The 14506-nt window shown below is 37.7% G+C and overlaps 1 protein-coding gene and 1 pseudogene across 1 annotated transcript; both read right to left on the bottom strand.

Annotated features, from left to right (window-relative positions):
* Positions 1-3506: 3506 nt before the first annotated feature.
* LOC144332660 (keratin, type II cytoskeletal 8 pseudogene) lies at positions 3507-3979 on the bottom strand (annotated as a pseudogene).
* Positions 3980-12186: 8207 nt separating this feature from the next.
* Positions 12187-13125, bottom strand: LOC694375 (olfactory receptor 6C2-like). The gene has a single exon (XM_001082947.4). It carries the CDS (start codon positions 13123-13125, stop codon positions 12187-12189), a length of 939 nt encoding a protein of 312 aa, XP_001082947.2.
* Positions 13126-14506: the final 1381 nt, after the last annotated feature.

The raw sequence follows: 14506 nt of genomic DNA, 5'->3' as shown, positions 1-14506 counted from the left end.
CCATGGGAACCCACCTCTTGCATCAATGTGACCTGGATGTAAGACACTGAGGTAATGTTGGGAAGGCATGATTGGTTTTGAAATGTGAGGACATGAGATTTGCTAGTATCAGGGGTGGAATGATATGGTTTGGCTGTGTCCCCACCTAAATCTCATATTGAATTGTAACTCCCACAATTCCCACATGTTGTGGGAGTAATGCGGTGGGAGCTGTGATTAAATTATGGGGGCGGGTCTTTCCTGCACTGTTCTCACAATAGTGAATGAGCTTCATGATCTGATGGTTTTCAAAACAAGTGTTTGCCTGCACAAGCTCTCTCTTTCTTTGCCTGTTGCCATTCATGTAAGACATGACTTGCTCCTCTTTGTCTTCCACCTTGATTGTGAGGCTTCTCCAGCCATGTGGAACTCTTAAGTCCAATTAAACTTCTTTCTTTTTTAAATTGCACAGTCTCGGGTGTGTCTTTATCAGCAGTGTGAAAATGGATGAATACATGCCACTTGGCTCCTGCCACATTGATTCCCATTGTGTTTAAATTTTGTAGTTGAGTGATTGTGACTCCCACTGTAAGATCTGGCCTACAGAGAAGAGCAATCACAGAACTCTTCAAGGATGCAGGTGCTGCCCTCACAAATCTATTTTGCAAAGTATTGGTCAAGGGTGTGTCTTCTGGACCAGCTGGGATGAGTGTGTCTAAGGTGACTAATCCACTCTAGCATCCCAATCTCCCTAAGCCTTTGATTCCCTTCCTCTACATTCAACAAAGGGAGATCAGGCATTTCCAGCTTGCTCATAGTGGGCCATCTTTTAGTTCATATTTCAGCTAACCAAGCAAATATACCATTAGAACATTTTTTTTTTAAACTCCCCAAGCTGCAACATTAAATGCGGAATGCCTACTTAGTGGGCCCAAACCAATACATTCAGCTTGATCCAACTTTATGTTCCTTCCACCATTATCCCACACCCTTAATATCCATTCCCATCCCTGTTCTCCAGATTTCTGCTTATATAAATTAGAAAACTTTAGCAGTTCTTTTGAAGTGTAGTGCACCTTATCATGGGTTACACCAGAACTTCACCTCTAGGGGTCTGCTGAACTTTAATTATAGGTCTAGAAGCAGTCAGGGGTGTTGGGGGTGGGTACTGAGGAAAATCAGCAATATCTTGCCTGGCAACTGCCTCAGGGGAGGCCATTACTATTGCCTCAGGCAGTGCAGGGTTAATCTTCTCAGACAAAGGTGGAAAGGCTGATGGCAGCATGGGGGGCGGGGGTGGGGAGGGGATATTGCCACCACTGGGGGTGGGGAGGCTGTTTCCTCTGGCAAAAAAGGCTCATCAGAATTCAGGAGCTTCGGGCCCTCAGCCTCACCAGGGTCCTCTCATACGTCCCCATTCCAAGTTGCAGGGTCCCATTTTTTTTTCCCAACCAATGCCCTCATTTTAACAGTAGACACCTGGTGAGGCTGTGCGTGCACCTTTTGTTGCAGATCAGCCACTGGCATGATAAAAGCTTGTGTCTGATTTTCCATAATTTCAACTCTTTCTCTATCAGAGATAAGACCCTCATTCAGGGCAATCTTAGAATTTGAGGCTCAATATGTGCACCTGTAGACAGGAGATAGAATCTGAGTTCATTGTTTTCTTTCATCACTTTGTCCATTGAACTTAGGAACAACCAACCAACTTCATTATATTCCTTGGTTCTCCACATATGGTCAAAGGCATTATGTGTAGAGTCGCTAAACTCCTTGTCTCTCACGAGTGGTGAATCAGGAGTATTAAATGTGTTTATTTTGCATAACTCTCTCAACAGTTCACACCAAGGACTATCAGTATTTTTCATACTGTTAGAAATAGAATCCTTAGCATTTTTGGGTCTAATCATATTAAGCGGCCAACTCCAGAAACTCCAAAACCAATGAAAGAACTCCATCCTTAATATTCTGTTCCTCTAGAATCACTCCTGGTACCAAAATCTATATTAGAGTTCTCTAGAGGGACAGGACTAATAGGATAGATGTATATATGAAAGGGAGTTTATTAAGGAGTATTGACTCACATGATCACAACGTCAAGTCCCACAACAGGCTGTCTGCAAGCTGAGAAGCAAGGAAGCCAGTCCGAGTCCCAAAACCTCAAAAGTAGGGAAGCTGACAGTGTGGCCTTTAGTCTGTGGCCAAAGGCCCAAGAGACCCTGGCAAACCACTGGTGTAGGTCCAAGAGTCCAAAAGCTGAAGAGCTTGGAGTCTGATGCTCAAAGGCAGGAAGCATCCAGCACTGGAGAAAGATGGAAGCCAGAAGTCTTTTACCAGTTTAGTCCTTTCAAATTACTGTGCCTACTTTTAAGAGGTGCTGGCAGCTGATTAGATGGTACCCACCCAGATAGATGGTGTGTCTGCCTCTCCTAGATCACTGACTGAAATGTTAATCTCCTTTGGCATCACTCTCACAGACACACACAGGAACAATACTTTGTGTCTTTCAATCCAATCAAGTTGACATTCAATATTAACCATCACACTACTCCCTCACTTCTGTGTCTCCAGTGTCCATTATACCACTCTGTATGCCTTTGCACATTTATAACTTATCTCCTACTTATAAATTAGAGCATGTTGTATTTGGTTTTTCGTTCTTGGATTACTTCATTTAGAATAATGACTTTAGTTCCACCCAAGTTTCTGCAAAAGACATTATTTCATTCTTTTTTATGGCTGAGTAGTATTCCATGGTGTACATATATCATATTTTCTTTATTGACTCATTGGTTGATGGAGACTTAGGTTGGTTCCATATGTTTCCAATTGTGAATTGTGCTGCAATGAACATGTGTGTGCAGATGTCTTTGTTAATATAGTGACTTCTTTTCCTTTGGGTAGATACCCACTAGTGGAATTGCTGCATTGAGTGGTATATCTACTTTTAGTTCTGTGAGAAATCTCCATGCTGTTTTCCATAGAGGTTGTATTTATTTGCATTCTCACCAGCAGTGTGTAGATGTTCCCTTTTCACCACATCCATGCCAACATCTATTGTTTTTTGACCTTTTAATAATGGCCATTCTGGGGGTGGAGAGTCGGTAAGGTGGTATCTTATTGTGGTTTTAACTTGCATTTTCTTGATGATTAGTGATGTTGAGCATTTTTTCGTATAAGTTTTGGCCATTTGTATATCTTTTTTTTTGAGAAATATCTGTTCATATCATTTGCCCACTTTTTAATGGAATTATTATATTTATTTATTTATTTATTTATTTATTTATTTATTTGCAGAGCTAGCTGAGGTTTTATTTTGTTAAAAAAAAAAAGAATTGTTTTGTAGCTGGAGGTATGGGCAAAGGGGTCCCCCAGGCAGTAAACTTGCCCTGGTGGGTGAGCTGAGGGCTAGGGCTGAGGCTCAGGGTGGGTCTCCCTATCCCTGTGCTCCTCTGCACAGCAGCCTCCCCTCACAGACTCTGGTGCACCTGCAGGAGGGGCAGGCTGGGAGGGGCTACCATGGCTATTCACTTGGGCAGCAGGTCAGAGGACTTGGACACCAGCTTTCCATCGCAGGTCTCGATCTTCTTCACAACAACGGCCCTGGGGAGCTGGTGCAGCTGAACGAGCTGAAGCCCAGGCCATAGCTGAGGCCGGGGCTTGTGAGGCCCCCATAAGCCGAGCTCAGACCATCTGCATAGCCACTAGTACTAATGGTCTTTGTATAGACACTCCTCTTCTGCATTCCAGACTCCAGCCGGCTCTCTTCGCCTGCCAGCAGCTTCCTGTAGGTGGCGATCTTGATGTCCAGGGCCAGCTTGACTTTCATCAGCTCCTGGTACTCACAGAGCTACTGTGGCATGTCCTGCTTAGCTCACTGCAGGGCGGCCTCCTGCTCGGACAGCTTGGTGTTGGCATCCCTGACGGCCAGCTCCCTGCGCTGCTCAGCATCTGTGATGGTGGCCTCCAGGGAAGCCCTCTGGCCTTTCATTAGGTGCATACTTCGCGAATATTTTCTCCCATTCTGCAGGTTGTCTGTTTACTCTGCTGATTATACACCAACCTTCTTAAATCTATACATTTACTTATTTCCCAAGATACGGAAAGTTTCTAGCCATAGTTTACTTAAACAATTTTTTTTTGCCCCATTTTCTCTTTTATCTCCTTCTGGGATTCAAATTACACTTAGGCTAGACTTTGACATTGCATCTAAATCCAAGAATATCTGTAATTTAAAAAAAAATCAATTTCCCTCTAAGGATTAGATAATTTTTATTCTTCTAATTTCAAGATCATTGCCTTTTTCTTCTGTAATCTCTTTTCTGTTAATAAGCCGAAAGAGTTAATTTTATAGATATATATTGTATCTTTCATTTCTAATACTTTCATTAAAATTTTTATCTTCTGAGATTTCTTAATATTTTATTTATTTTGAGTATATTATTGTATCTCACAAAGTGTAATTGTATAAACTGATTTAAACTTCTCCTACTATACCAATATCTTGGTCATCTTTGACTTGGTACCTACCAATTGTCCTTTCAGTAAGTGCTTGCCTTTTGGATGGTCTACATTTCACTGGTTCTTTGCATATCCAGTAATTTTGGATTAGATCTTGTACATTGTGAATATTACATTGCTTAAACTCTGGGTTATGTTATATTCTTCTGGGAGATGTAAACCATTTTTTTTTTAGCCAGTAATCAACCCTGTTAGTCTCAGACTACAAACTCAGTGTTGCTTTCTGCAGTGTTGGCTCAAGTATCAGCTGAATATTTTAAGCCTTTGCTAAGGCTATTTTTGTTATGAACCATGGCTATGTGTTTCAGAGTTAAGCCTGGAATTTGTTCACACCTGTATACATTAAGGGATCCTTCAGAAAGGCTGTACCATGTATATTTTACACATGGATGTATAAAATGCTTCTGCATATGTGCTTGATTTAAAGTAAGAAAAAAAAGTAAAGTCATCTATGTATTCAGAAATGTGATTTGGAGTTCAGGAATAAGAATAACCAAAAGTTAGCTTCAGAGCAGTGATACTAAGAGGCATGATGATAAGAGAGTTTATCTGAGGAAAGAATATTAAAAAATAATTTGATGGTGCCTGAGGAAAACTATAGAAACAACCTCATTTAAGGTATACATGAATGAAGATGGTTAGGAAGAAACCTAAATAGAAGAAGAGAAATCAAGAACATGTGGTATTATGAGAACCACAGAAGGTGCACACTTCATGAATGCATGTTAACAACGTCAATTCCCACCTGAATATGAGTTATAGCTGAGACCTTCGATGAATTAACTGCAATAGCTTGGGGGACAATCCATTATTAATCTTTATGATTCTTTTTTTTTTTTAAACTGTATGTTGTAAAATGTGTTTTCCATGCACTATAAGGTTTGTGGATGATTAAATAATAGAGTAAATCATACCATGAACCCACAAAAAGTGAGGAATTAATTTGATCTCCATAGTGTGTTTCTATATATTTTATAGCTGTAACCTATAATCTACTCTTGTTCTAAGCTTTCAGAAGTGTGTCTGAGTATACCCTCCTAGGTAATGACACTCATATCAATGTTATAAGAATCAGTCTGGCTGAGCGCATAATCGAGGGTTAAGAATGAGTTAGTAGCAAGCCTACTGTTTATTTTATCCTTTCCTAGGGATGTCTGAAAAAGAAAGGAAAACATGACCCATGAAATTCCTTTTACCAGGTATTTAATTAATAACAGACCTCCTGAGGAACACACTTAGCCAAGAGATCTTTTCAATGAGGTGTTTCTAGCAGGATTATACAGTTTTTCAATGTTGGTTATTGTTAATAAACCTGGAATTTTGGACTTAAGGGTCATGGGGCTTACTGGGAAATGATTTGTAAGTGATGTAATAGTGCATAAATATGAGATGCTTTATTGGCTCCTTTTTTTCAAACAATGCTCTAAATGCATCACTGAAATCTTTAATGTCAGATCCAAATCATATCAAATTCTTCATAGAAATATATGGACATTTTATGAAAGCTGCACCTGTGAATCCCGAGCCTTTTCAAAGGAAAATGCTTGACCTATAGCTTGCTATCACCAGTGTCTTTGGAAACAATGAACAAAGGTTACAATTCATGTTGAATCTGATTTAACAATGCAACATTTCTGGTATGTAAGATTTCTTTTATGATCAGAATGGTGATTTAGATCCATGAATCATAACAGCTAATGAGGTTTTGGCAAGGGTTGAAGAGCAGAGAGACAGAAGGAGGATGGAAAAACGTAATGAATATTTAATGCCATGATGGCTAACAAATCATCATTGGTATGAAGTGATGAAAATCTTTAGGAGACTGAGGTTGCAAGTTTTACCAATGGAAATTGGATTAAATAGAGGCCCAGAGGAAATAGGTAAGTAGAAAAACAGATAATACAATGCATAATGCAAATTAGAGGAATATTCTATTCTTTTATCTGAAGGAAGAAACTTGAGTTACAGGAGAAAACGAAAGGCTTTCTTGTTGGAAAACCTTCACATGCTCGTCTGGCCACCTGGGAAGAAATTCTCTCACTCTCAACTCAGATGAACTCAGCTGAGACCACTTATTAACCTGAATGACTGGACAAATAGAGACAAAGACATGCTGTCAAAGAACTAGAATATTTTATGAGGAAACAGCAGCAAGAACCTACTGAATCTTAACTGGTGTTATTATTGTTTATTCTTAAAATGAATAATAAGGGAGCACTTCATTAATTGTAGGTATTGCTGAATAGAAGGAATAATTTAGACTGATGACCTAAGTGACTTTAAACTCTTGTGAGGGGATATGGCCAGAGTGATAACAGTGACCAGTGACCTTATTCCAGTGGGTAAAGGTAGAGGTTATGCAGACTCACCCTGAGAGAGATATGTTTCCATCCCCTTCTTGACCCATAATTGAAATATTCCTTCTTATATGGAGATATCTCACTAATCAGGCAACTCTAGAAAGAACTTATGATGGCAAGAAAGGCAGACTTAAGTTAATATTGTTAATGCACACCATTAAGGATACTGTAACGGATGAGGCCAACTCTGGACACCCTTCATCACTTTATTCTCAGAAGGTCAAAAAGATATTTAGGAGGCTGTATGTGAATGGTTAATTTAGTTATCATGCATGGGGTTACATGATGAAAAAATTATGTTATGTAAAAGAGAGGTCAGTCAAGGGAAGAAATGAAAAGATGCGGCTGTAAGTTATAATTAAATAACTGAGTTGTTCGGACAATTTTTGGGGGAACAATATTGTAAAAAGAACAATTGATAGGATGCCACCAAAGCGTTAATAGTAAAAAATCAATTTTAGTGTCTTAGAAAGCCCCTTTAGCCTACAGGCTCATTCAAATTTGTTCAATTTATCCCAGCCTGTTAGAATCCATATCTACCAGAGGATGGTGATCTAGCATGACACATTTTTGAACAGGATGTTAAATTTACTCCCTCAGTTAAACTATGGAATCTGACAGAGATGGACCGAGGGACCAACATCTATATGCCCAAACCTTTGTAGGGTATCTTGTAACTATTCAGAAAAAGTTATGTGTTTTACTGCTACCAATGCATAAAAAGGGAAAAGTAAAGAGATTATGTAAACATATATCCCATAATGCCTTTAATGCAATGGGCTTATAAAAAATTGGAAAGGGCAGTTATTCGAAAGCAGTGGTTGATAAATATTGAAAAGCTAGAATTTTATTTAAATAATTACTTCCCACAGTGCTTACAAGTGGAAGTAAGACAGACACCTTACTGGAAAGGTTTATAGAACAGGAGATGTGAACGAAGGTTGGGTGGTTTTATAACTTCACAACTTTGTATATATTACTTTTAGTTCTGCTTTTTCTTTTCAAATGGTGGTCCTGGGCCAGTTTTGAATTCACGGGTGCCTGGGCAGAGGGACACCAATAGTTAAGGCTTAATATCCATACCATTACATTTAGCTGCATGTATTTCTAGTGATACTTTAAGGTCGGTTGTAATTTCACTCATGTAGCCAATTTAGAGCTAACTGTCAATGTGGCCCCCTTACTAAATGGCAGGGGCAGGTTAGTGATAGTTTATATGTCATATCTGGAGACAGCTACTTGGAGGGAGAGCAGAAGAGAAGCATTACCAGCCTTCTGTGACTCCCTGTCCTTTAGGTGAAAACTATTGCTGAGATAGAAAAACCAGACCACAAGGCATAAGTATTATCGAAACAGGTAATAAATGAAAACTGGTGGAGGTCATGGCAACTGAGGAGAACACTCATAAGTAGTTCACAATGACAGAGTAAAATTTCCATGAAAGCATCTCAGAACAAGAGCATAACTTACATCTGGTGCTGAGTAATGACCAAAGCAGGCCTAAAAATTCCACTGAAAATTTGGAGAAAAGAAGTAATGCAGTAATCCTCTGCCCTGAACCTCACTGTTACCTGGCCAGAGGCATTATTATATTCACTTCATGGTTCAATTGGCTCTATCTGTCATTCTAGTTGTTTGTCAGATGATTTCTTAGGATTAATATTAATGGATTACTTAAATCAGGGACTTCCTTTTGTGGTTGAAAAAGAAAATGATGTCGTGTTGAAAAGACATGTGTCTGCATATGATTGGAAAGTGTTGTCTGCTATCAAATATGAATATGAATGAAATAATTTTAAGCAAAACAAAGGAACCTGGTCAGACTGAAGAGAAATGAATTTGGGTGTGGTTATACAGATCAGTAACAATAATCACCCTCTTGGGATATGCAATGGCCTTATATGAGCAGCATTATGGCATCCACGGACTGAGTTTTGTATAGGAAGATAATATAATTGATTCACAGTTTCCTAGAGTGCACAATACTTACAAATGCACATAATATATCTCTCAGTTGTACTCATTTTACTATCCAGTTGGGAGCAACATGTGTAATAGCTTGATCAGCAGTCTCTACTTTGCCGTATATTCTTTGTAAATATTAGGAGCAAGTCTTGCAGTACCAAGTCAGGTGAAAATAACATTTTTGTGGGCTCATTATCATAAGAACAAAGACTTGCCAAATCAAACAGAAACATTAAGGAAGCTCTCTTCTAGGAGACTCTGGATATCAACTTGGGAGGAAAATGAAACTACTTGTAACTGGCTGATCAAATAATAGCACAATGAAACACCATATTTGTCAAGTAAGCTTGGAGAAACCTTATATCCTCACCCAGGAAGGACTGTGAATCTTCTTGTCATTTAGAATCTGATAGTTAAGTTTGTGGTCACAAGTACCACCAGCCTAGGAAGGAGATGGGGATGGTGCATTTGTGTTCATATAAGTCTAAATTGTAGTAGAACATGACTGGAAAATAAAGGAGAAATAATGTATTCTTCCCATTGGGAGGGTAGATGGGGTATTGTTACAGATTGAAATCAGTTTCTGTAAAGGCCTATAATGATATCTGGGACAAACCAGAAAAAAACCCAAGATTTACTGAAAAATGTCCTAGTTACTGGGAATATGTTATATAAAACAAAAGGTCATTAAGGTAAATAATAAAGAAGGATACCATACTTGTAATTGATGTATGATGTATCAAACATTAGTGTCTTTACCATAGCTGCCAGATGTAACAAATTCTTAGTAAAGTTATTGATAGAATTAAATGAAAATCAGACCTGTGCAGATGATGTATATTTTAAAACCCTAAATTATGTAAACCTTTGGGAACAGATCGGCCAGAAAAAGCTGTAAATGAAGCTGTAGGAAAATTACACACACCATTAAACACCTCCATCAACACCTGAAGGATTAAAAAATCCTCCATACCATGACTTTAGAGAGAGCAAGTCATTTCAGTTCTTAAGGTCTCTTTACCCAAAGAGTAAATTTAAGTATTTTTGTCAAATTCCAAGTGGCTCTTTTTTATTTTTAATTTATTCATATTTCAAAAGTGGAATATCTTGTGGGGTTAGTTAATGGATATAAGAAATAATTCTGTAATGTCTGATATATGGTTTTATATTCCTTGGACCAGACTATTTTATTAATATACAGCCCAGTAAAAAATGAGTTAAAATTATTTTCCATCTCCTTATGCAGATATGCAGATTTTTTCTAGTTTGGGTTTTCCTTGGGCTTATAGGCATTTTATGGTCTAGGCTTTATGCTAGCGTTATGTGTTCAGATTCTTCACCTGAGACCTCCTATCTCCATGCAGATGTTCAAACCTAAGCTTCCTAGTTTCATAGTTTGACAATCTCCTCACCCTTCCCCTCTATACTCTGTCTCTACTCACTCTCTTGATCTGTTTCAGGCAACTTGGGATTTGCTTTTATTTTCTGAGTACAGTAATGCACTTAAATGTGTGTGTGTGTATGTGTGTATGTATACATATATCTCCATATATCCAAATGGACATATGCATGTTTGTAAGTATATGTATATATTTGTATCTTTATTTATAACTTCTAGATGATTCTAAACAATATCTTGTAACCTATCTTCATCCACCGTAGTTGTAAAATAAAGTGCTATATTTATAATTTTGCTATTGTATTATATATTTTTCATTCTGCTAATTATTTTTAGCCTTAAAATCTTCTTAATATTTCAAAATAAAAATCATTGCTTAGTGCATTGGTTTGGAAGAGGCTACTGTGAGAATTGCTTCTTCATTTTCCTGTGAGTTTACACATATAATTTTTCTTACTCTTCAAAATATATTATGTGGCTTTTGTTCATCACAGATTGAGTTTTTAGGAAATTGATTTTCATCATCTTTTAATATATGCTAATTATGTAGGATAACATATTAAAGAGGGCATGGATGTATAATTGTAGATGCATTCTTCTCATGAATGGCTGATGATCTCTGCCACCTACAATCTGTGACTTCAGAGGCTACCCTGCAAATTAGCATCTACAGGCAAGACAGAAAAGAACATGAAAATTTCCTCAAATTGAACTTTGAAAACTTCTGATTTGATTCCAATAAGTTTTATGTGCTAGAAATCCCAGACAAATTTTCTTTCTAGGCATATTATTAAATTTTCTCGTTTCTTTACCTTCTTTTCTTTTTGTAAATAAATGGGGGCCAATTTATGCCTATCTGAAACAAAATCCTAGCTAGAAAAGATATACTCATAAAATGATTTATGCATAGAATTGAATCTCTTTAACTGAGAAGTCATACTTTTTTTTCTTAAAGTCTTTTTAGTCTTATTTATTCATTTTAATTCTTATTGTTTAGGATTTGGAAACGTTGGATCTTCTGAATTTATTATACTACGGTTTTCTGCATCCTGTTTAATCCGTTTAATTTCTGCTCTCACATATGCCAGCTTTAGCTCAGGCTCATGCCTATTCTTCAGTATCTTTCCAAAAAGTAGCAAATAATACCCCCCCTCCACACTACTGGCTTTATCTAACTACTTCCCATGAGCTATTATCTTAGCAGACTCTTAGTCTGCCTTCCAAATTCAGGTAACTACCTACCTTACTACATGTTTTCCCAGGACATTACAATAATTTTCATGTTTCTAGTCTTTTGTCAGTTTCCTCACTGCTTGCAAATGCCATATATGTTAAGTTTTTGTTATAATAGCTGACAAATTTAAGATATATCCCATGGACAATAGCTCAAACAGAGCTGAAATTTATTTCTTGCAGAAATAGTTTACGGAGATTTCAGTTTGGTGGTGACCGAGGAGGTCTCTTTATAGGTCTTTTCACAAGCAGGCTTTCTCAAGCTCACTCATCATTAACATGAAGCTTACAAAGTCATTTTAGCTTGGGTATCTGGCCGGTAGGTGGAGAAAAGTGAGAGGGTGTCACATGTTGGGTATTTTTATAGGCCACTTTTAGAAATGCTGCATATTACTTCTACATCCACTCTATTATTTATAACTTAAAATAAATAGCCATATCTATTAGTGTGGGAAAAGATGGTGGAAAAAATGTGATCTACCGTGTTTCCAGGGTTAACAGCTAAATAGCAATTTCAGCTAGATCGTAAAAGTAAGCATCCTGAAGAGAGTTTGGTTTTAATGGGGATAAAGAATGGAATAGTCAGTTCACAGTAAACAAGTTTAAAGAGAAATTGTGAATATCAATATGAATGGAGAATAAATTATATGGTGAAATAGTATCAAAAGCTCCAGATTTTGTGCTCATTCTTCCTTCCTTTTAGCTGGATTTATCAACTCGTTTTTCCCTTTACACCTTTGAGAGAAATGCTATTTTTTTAATTGAGTCATTGAAAGCTTGCTTCACTTGCTTGTTTCTTAGTGTGTAAATAAAGGGATTCAACATTGGTGAAATAGAAGTAATAAGGAGTGAAATCCCTTTATTAATAGCCACCTCATCCTTTGCTGAAGGCTTGACATAAATGAAGATGCAACTACCATAAGTAATGGAAACAACAATCATGTGGGAAGAACAAGTGGAAAAGGCCTTTTTCCTTTGCTGGGAAGAGGGTATTCTCAGAATCGTTTTGATGATATAAATGTAAGAAAGTACTACGCACATGAGGGTGATGATGAATGTCAGCACGGCACACGCTATCACCATCTGCTCTATCAACCATGTGTCTGAGCAAGAGATCTTTAGAATAGGAGATGCATCACAGCAAAAATGATCAATAATATTTGAGTCACAGAATTCCAGGCCCAAACCCAAACTAATTGGTGGGAGAATGATGATCAGTGCTGCTACCCAACAGAAAAGGATGACGTTCTTGCAGATTCTGCTGTTCATGATGGTCATGTAATGCAGTGGTTTACAGATGGCCACATAGCGGTCATAGGACATGGTAGCCAGGAGAAAAAACTCTGTTACTGCAAAGAGGTCTGTAAACAACAGTTGACTGGCACAAGCATCATAGGTAATGGACTTGTCCCCAGAGGATATGCTATACAAGAATCTGGGAACACAAGCAGTTGTGAATGAAATTTCTAGGAAGGAGAAATTTTGGAGAAAAAGATACATAGGTGTTTTAAGGTGAGAATCAATCAGTGTGAGGGTGATGATGGTTAGGTTTCCAGATAAACTCAAGGTGTAAGAAAGAAATAGAAAGACAAAAAGCAGAGTTTGTAGCCGAGCGTCATCTGTCAGTCCCAGCAAGATGAAGGTTGTTATTGCTGTTTGATTCTTCATCCTTAATTGTTGTCTCTTGCCCAAGCTGCTGGAAACAGTAAGAAAGGCTTTCTATGAGGAGTTCCAGAGTTCTAGTTAGCTTCTAACCTCAAGAAAAGTGAACTTGAGAGTGATTCCTGTACAACTGACTAGTGGAGAAGCAAACACAACACATGCTGATGTTTGATCACCTCCTCTTTGTGTCACACAAACTATTTGTCTTTGAATCACATATTTTATACTGCTGCATCTAATGAATATACAATCTAGCTGTAATTGGTATCAGCTCAACATATTATCTTATAAACGTCATTGAAAAAAGTCTCCTTTTAATCAGTTGCTTTTGAATCACAATTCTGCCTTCCCTAACTTCTTATCCGCAGACATGCTTTTGGTAGATAAATCCCCAAATAAGCTAACAATGGTCTTTGTCAAAGAATCCTAATATTCAAGTTCAGATGTGCATTAATTATTAAACTGACAGTGAATACTTACCATGTAGTTGAAGTCCAGCTCCTTTGAGGTGTGTTTGAATCAGTTTTTACTGGATACATTTTCTTTGATATCCATTTAAATGTGTTAAGGTCAAGGTAGAAAATGATTTAAATGTGTTTTATATTTGTATATTTTTCTTTGGCTATATTTTCCTCCTAAGGTTAGAATAAAATGTCAATGTTGTATATTTTTATGCTTTCTGGGATATCCTCACACTACAAAGAATTTCTCCCCTGTTTATAAGAGGAAGTCTGCAATTGTATCATCTGGTTAATTACTTTCCTTTTAGATTTCTTTAACAGTGAAAACCTATTGCCCTCTTTAACGAGCTGCTATAGTTCCATATTCTCTAGATCTTGAGGATTCTCCTCCTTTTTTCAACCAAAGGGTTATCAATAAGAGCAGATTTTTAGTATTACAATTCTTTTTTAAAAAATTATACTTTAAGTTCTCGAGTACATAAGCAGAATGTGCAGTTTTGTTACATAGGTATACACGTGCCATGGTGGTTTGCTGCACCCATCAACCCATCACCTATGTTAGGTATTTCTCCTAATGCTGTCCCTCCCCTAGACCTCCACCCCCAACAGGCCCCAGTGTATGATGTTCCCATCCCTGTGTCCATGTGTTCTCATTGTTCAACTCTCACTTATGAATGAGAACGTGTGGTGTTAGATTTTCTCTTCTTCTGTTAGTTTGCTGAGAATGATGGTTTCCAGTTTCATCCATGTCCCTGCAAAGGACATGAACTCATCTTTTTTTTATGACTGCATAATATTCCATGGTGTATATGTGCCACGTTTCCTTTATCCATTCTATCATTGATGGGCATTTGGGTTGGTTCCAGGTCTTTGCTATTGTGAATAGTGCCGCAATAAACATGAATTTCCCGTGTTTCTTTTAAACG

This window comes from Macaca mulatta, chromosome 11 (genome assembly GCF_049350105.2).
Source record: "Macaca mulatta isolate MMU2019108-1 chromosome 11, T2T-MMU8v2.0, whole genome shotgun sequence".
Classification (NCBI taxonomy): domain Eukaryota; kingdom Metazoa; phylum Chordata; class Mammalia; order Primates; family Cercopithecidae; genus Macaca; species Macaca mulatta.
Note: the sequence above shows the minus strand (reverse complement) of the source record. Positions and strands in the feature narration are given on the sequence as shown.

Bases quoted from the DNA above. Each gene is read 5' to 3' on its own strand.
- LOC694375 (XM_001082947.4), bottom strand. From the start codon at position 13,125: ATGAAGAATCAAACAGCAATAACAACCTTCATCTTGCTGGGACTGACA.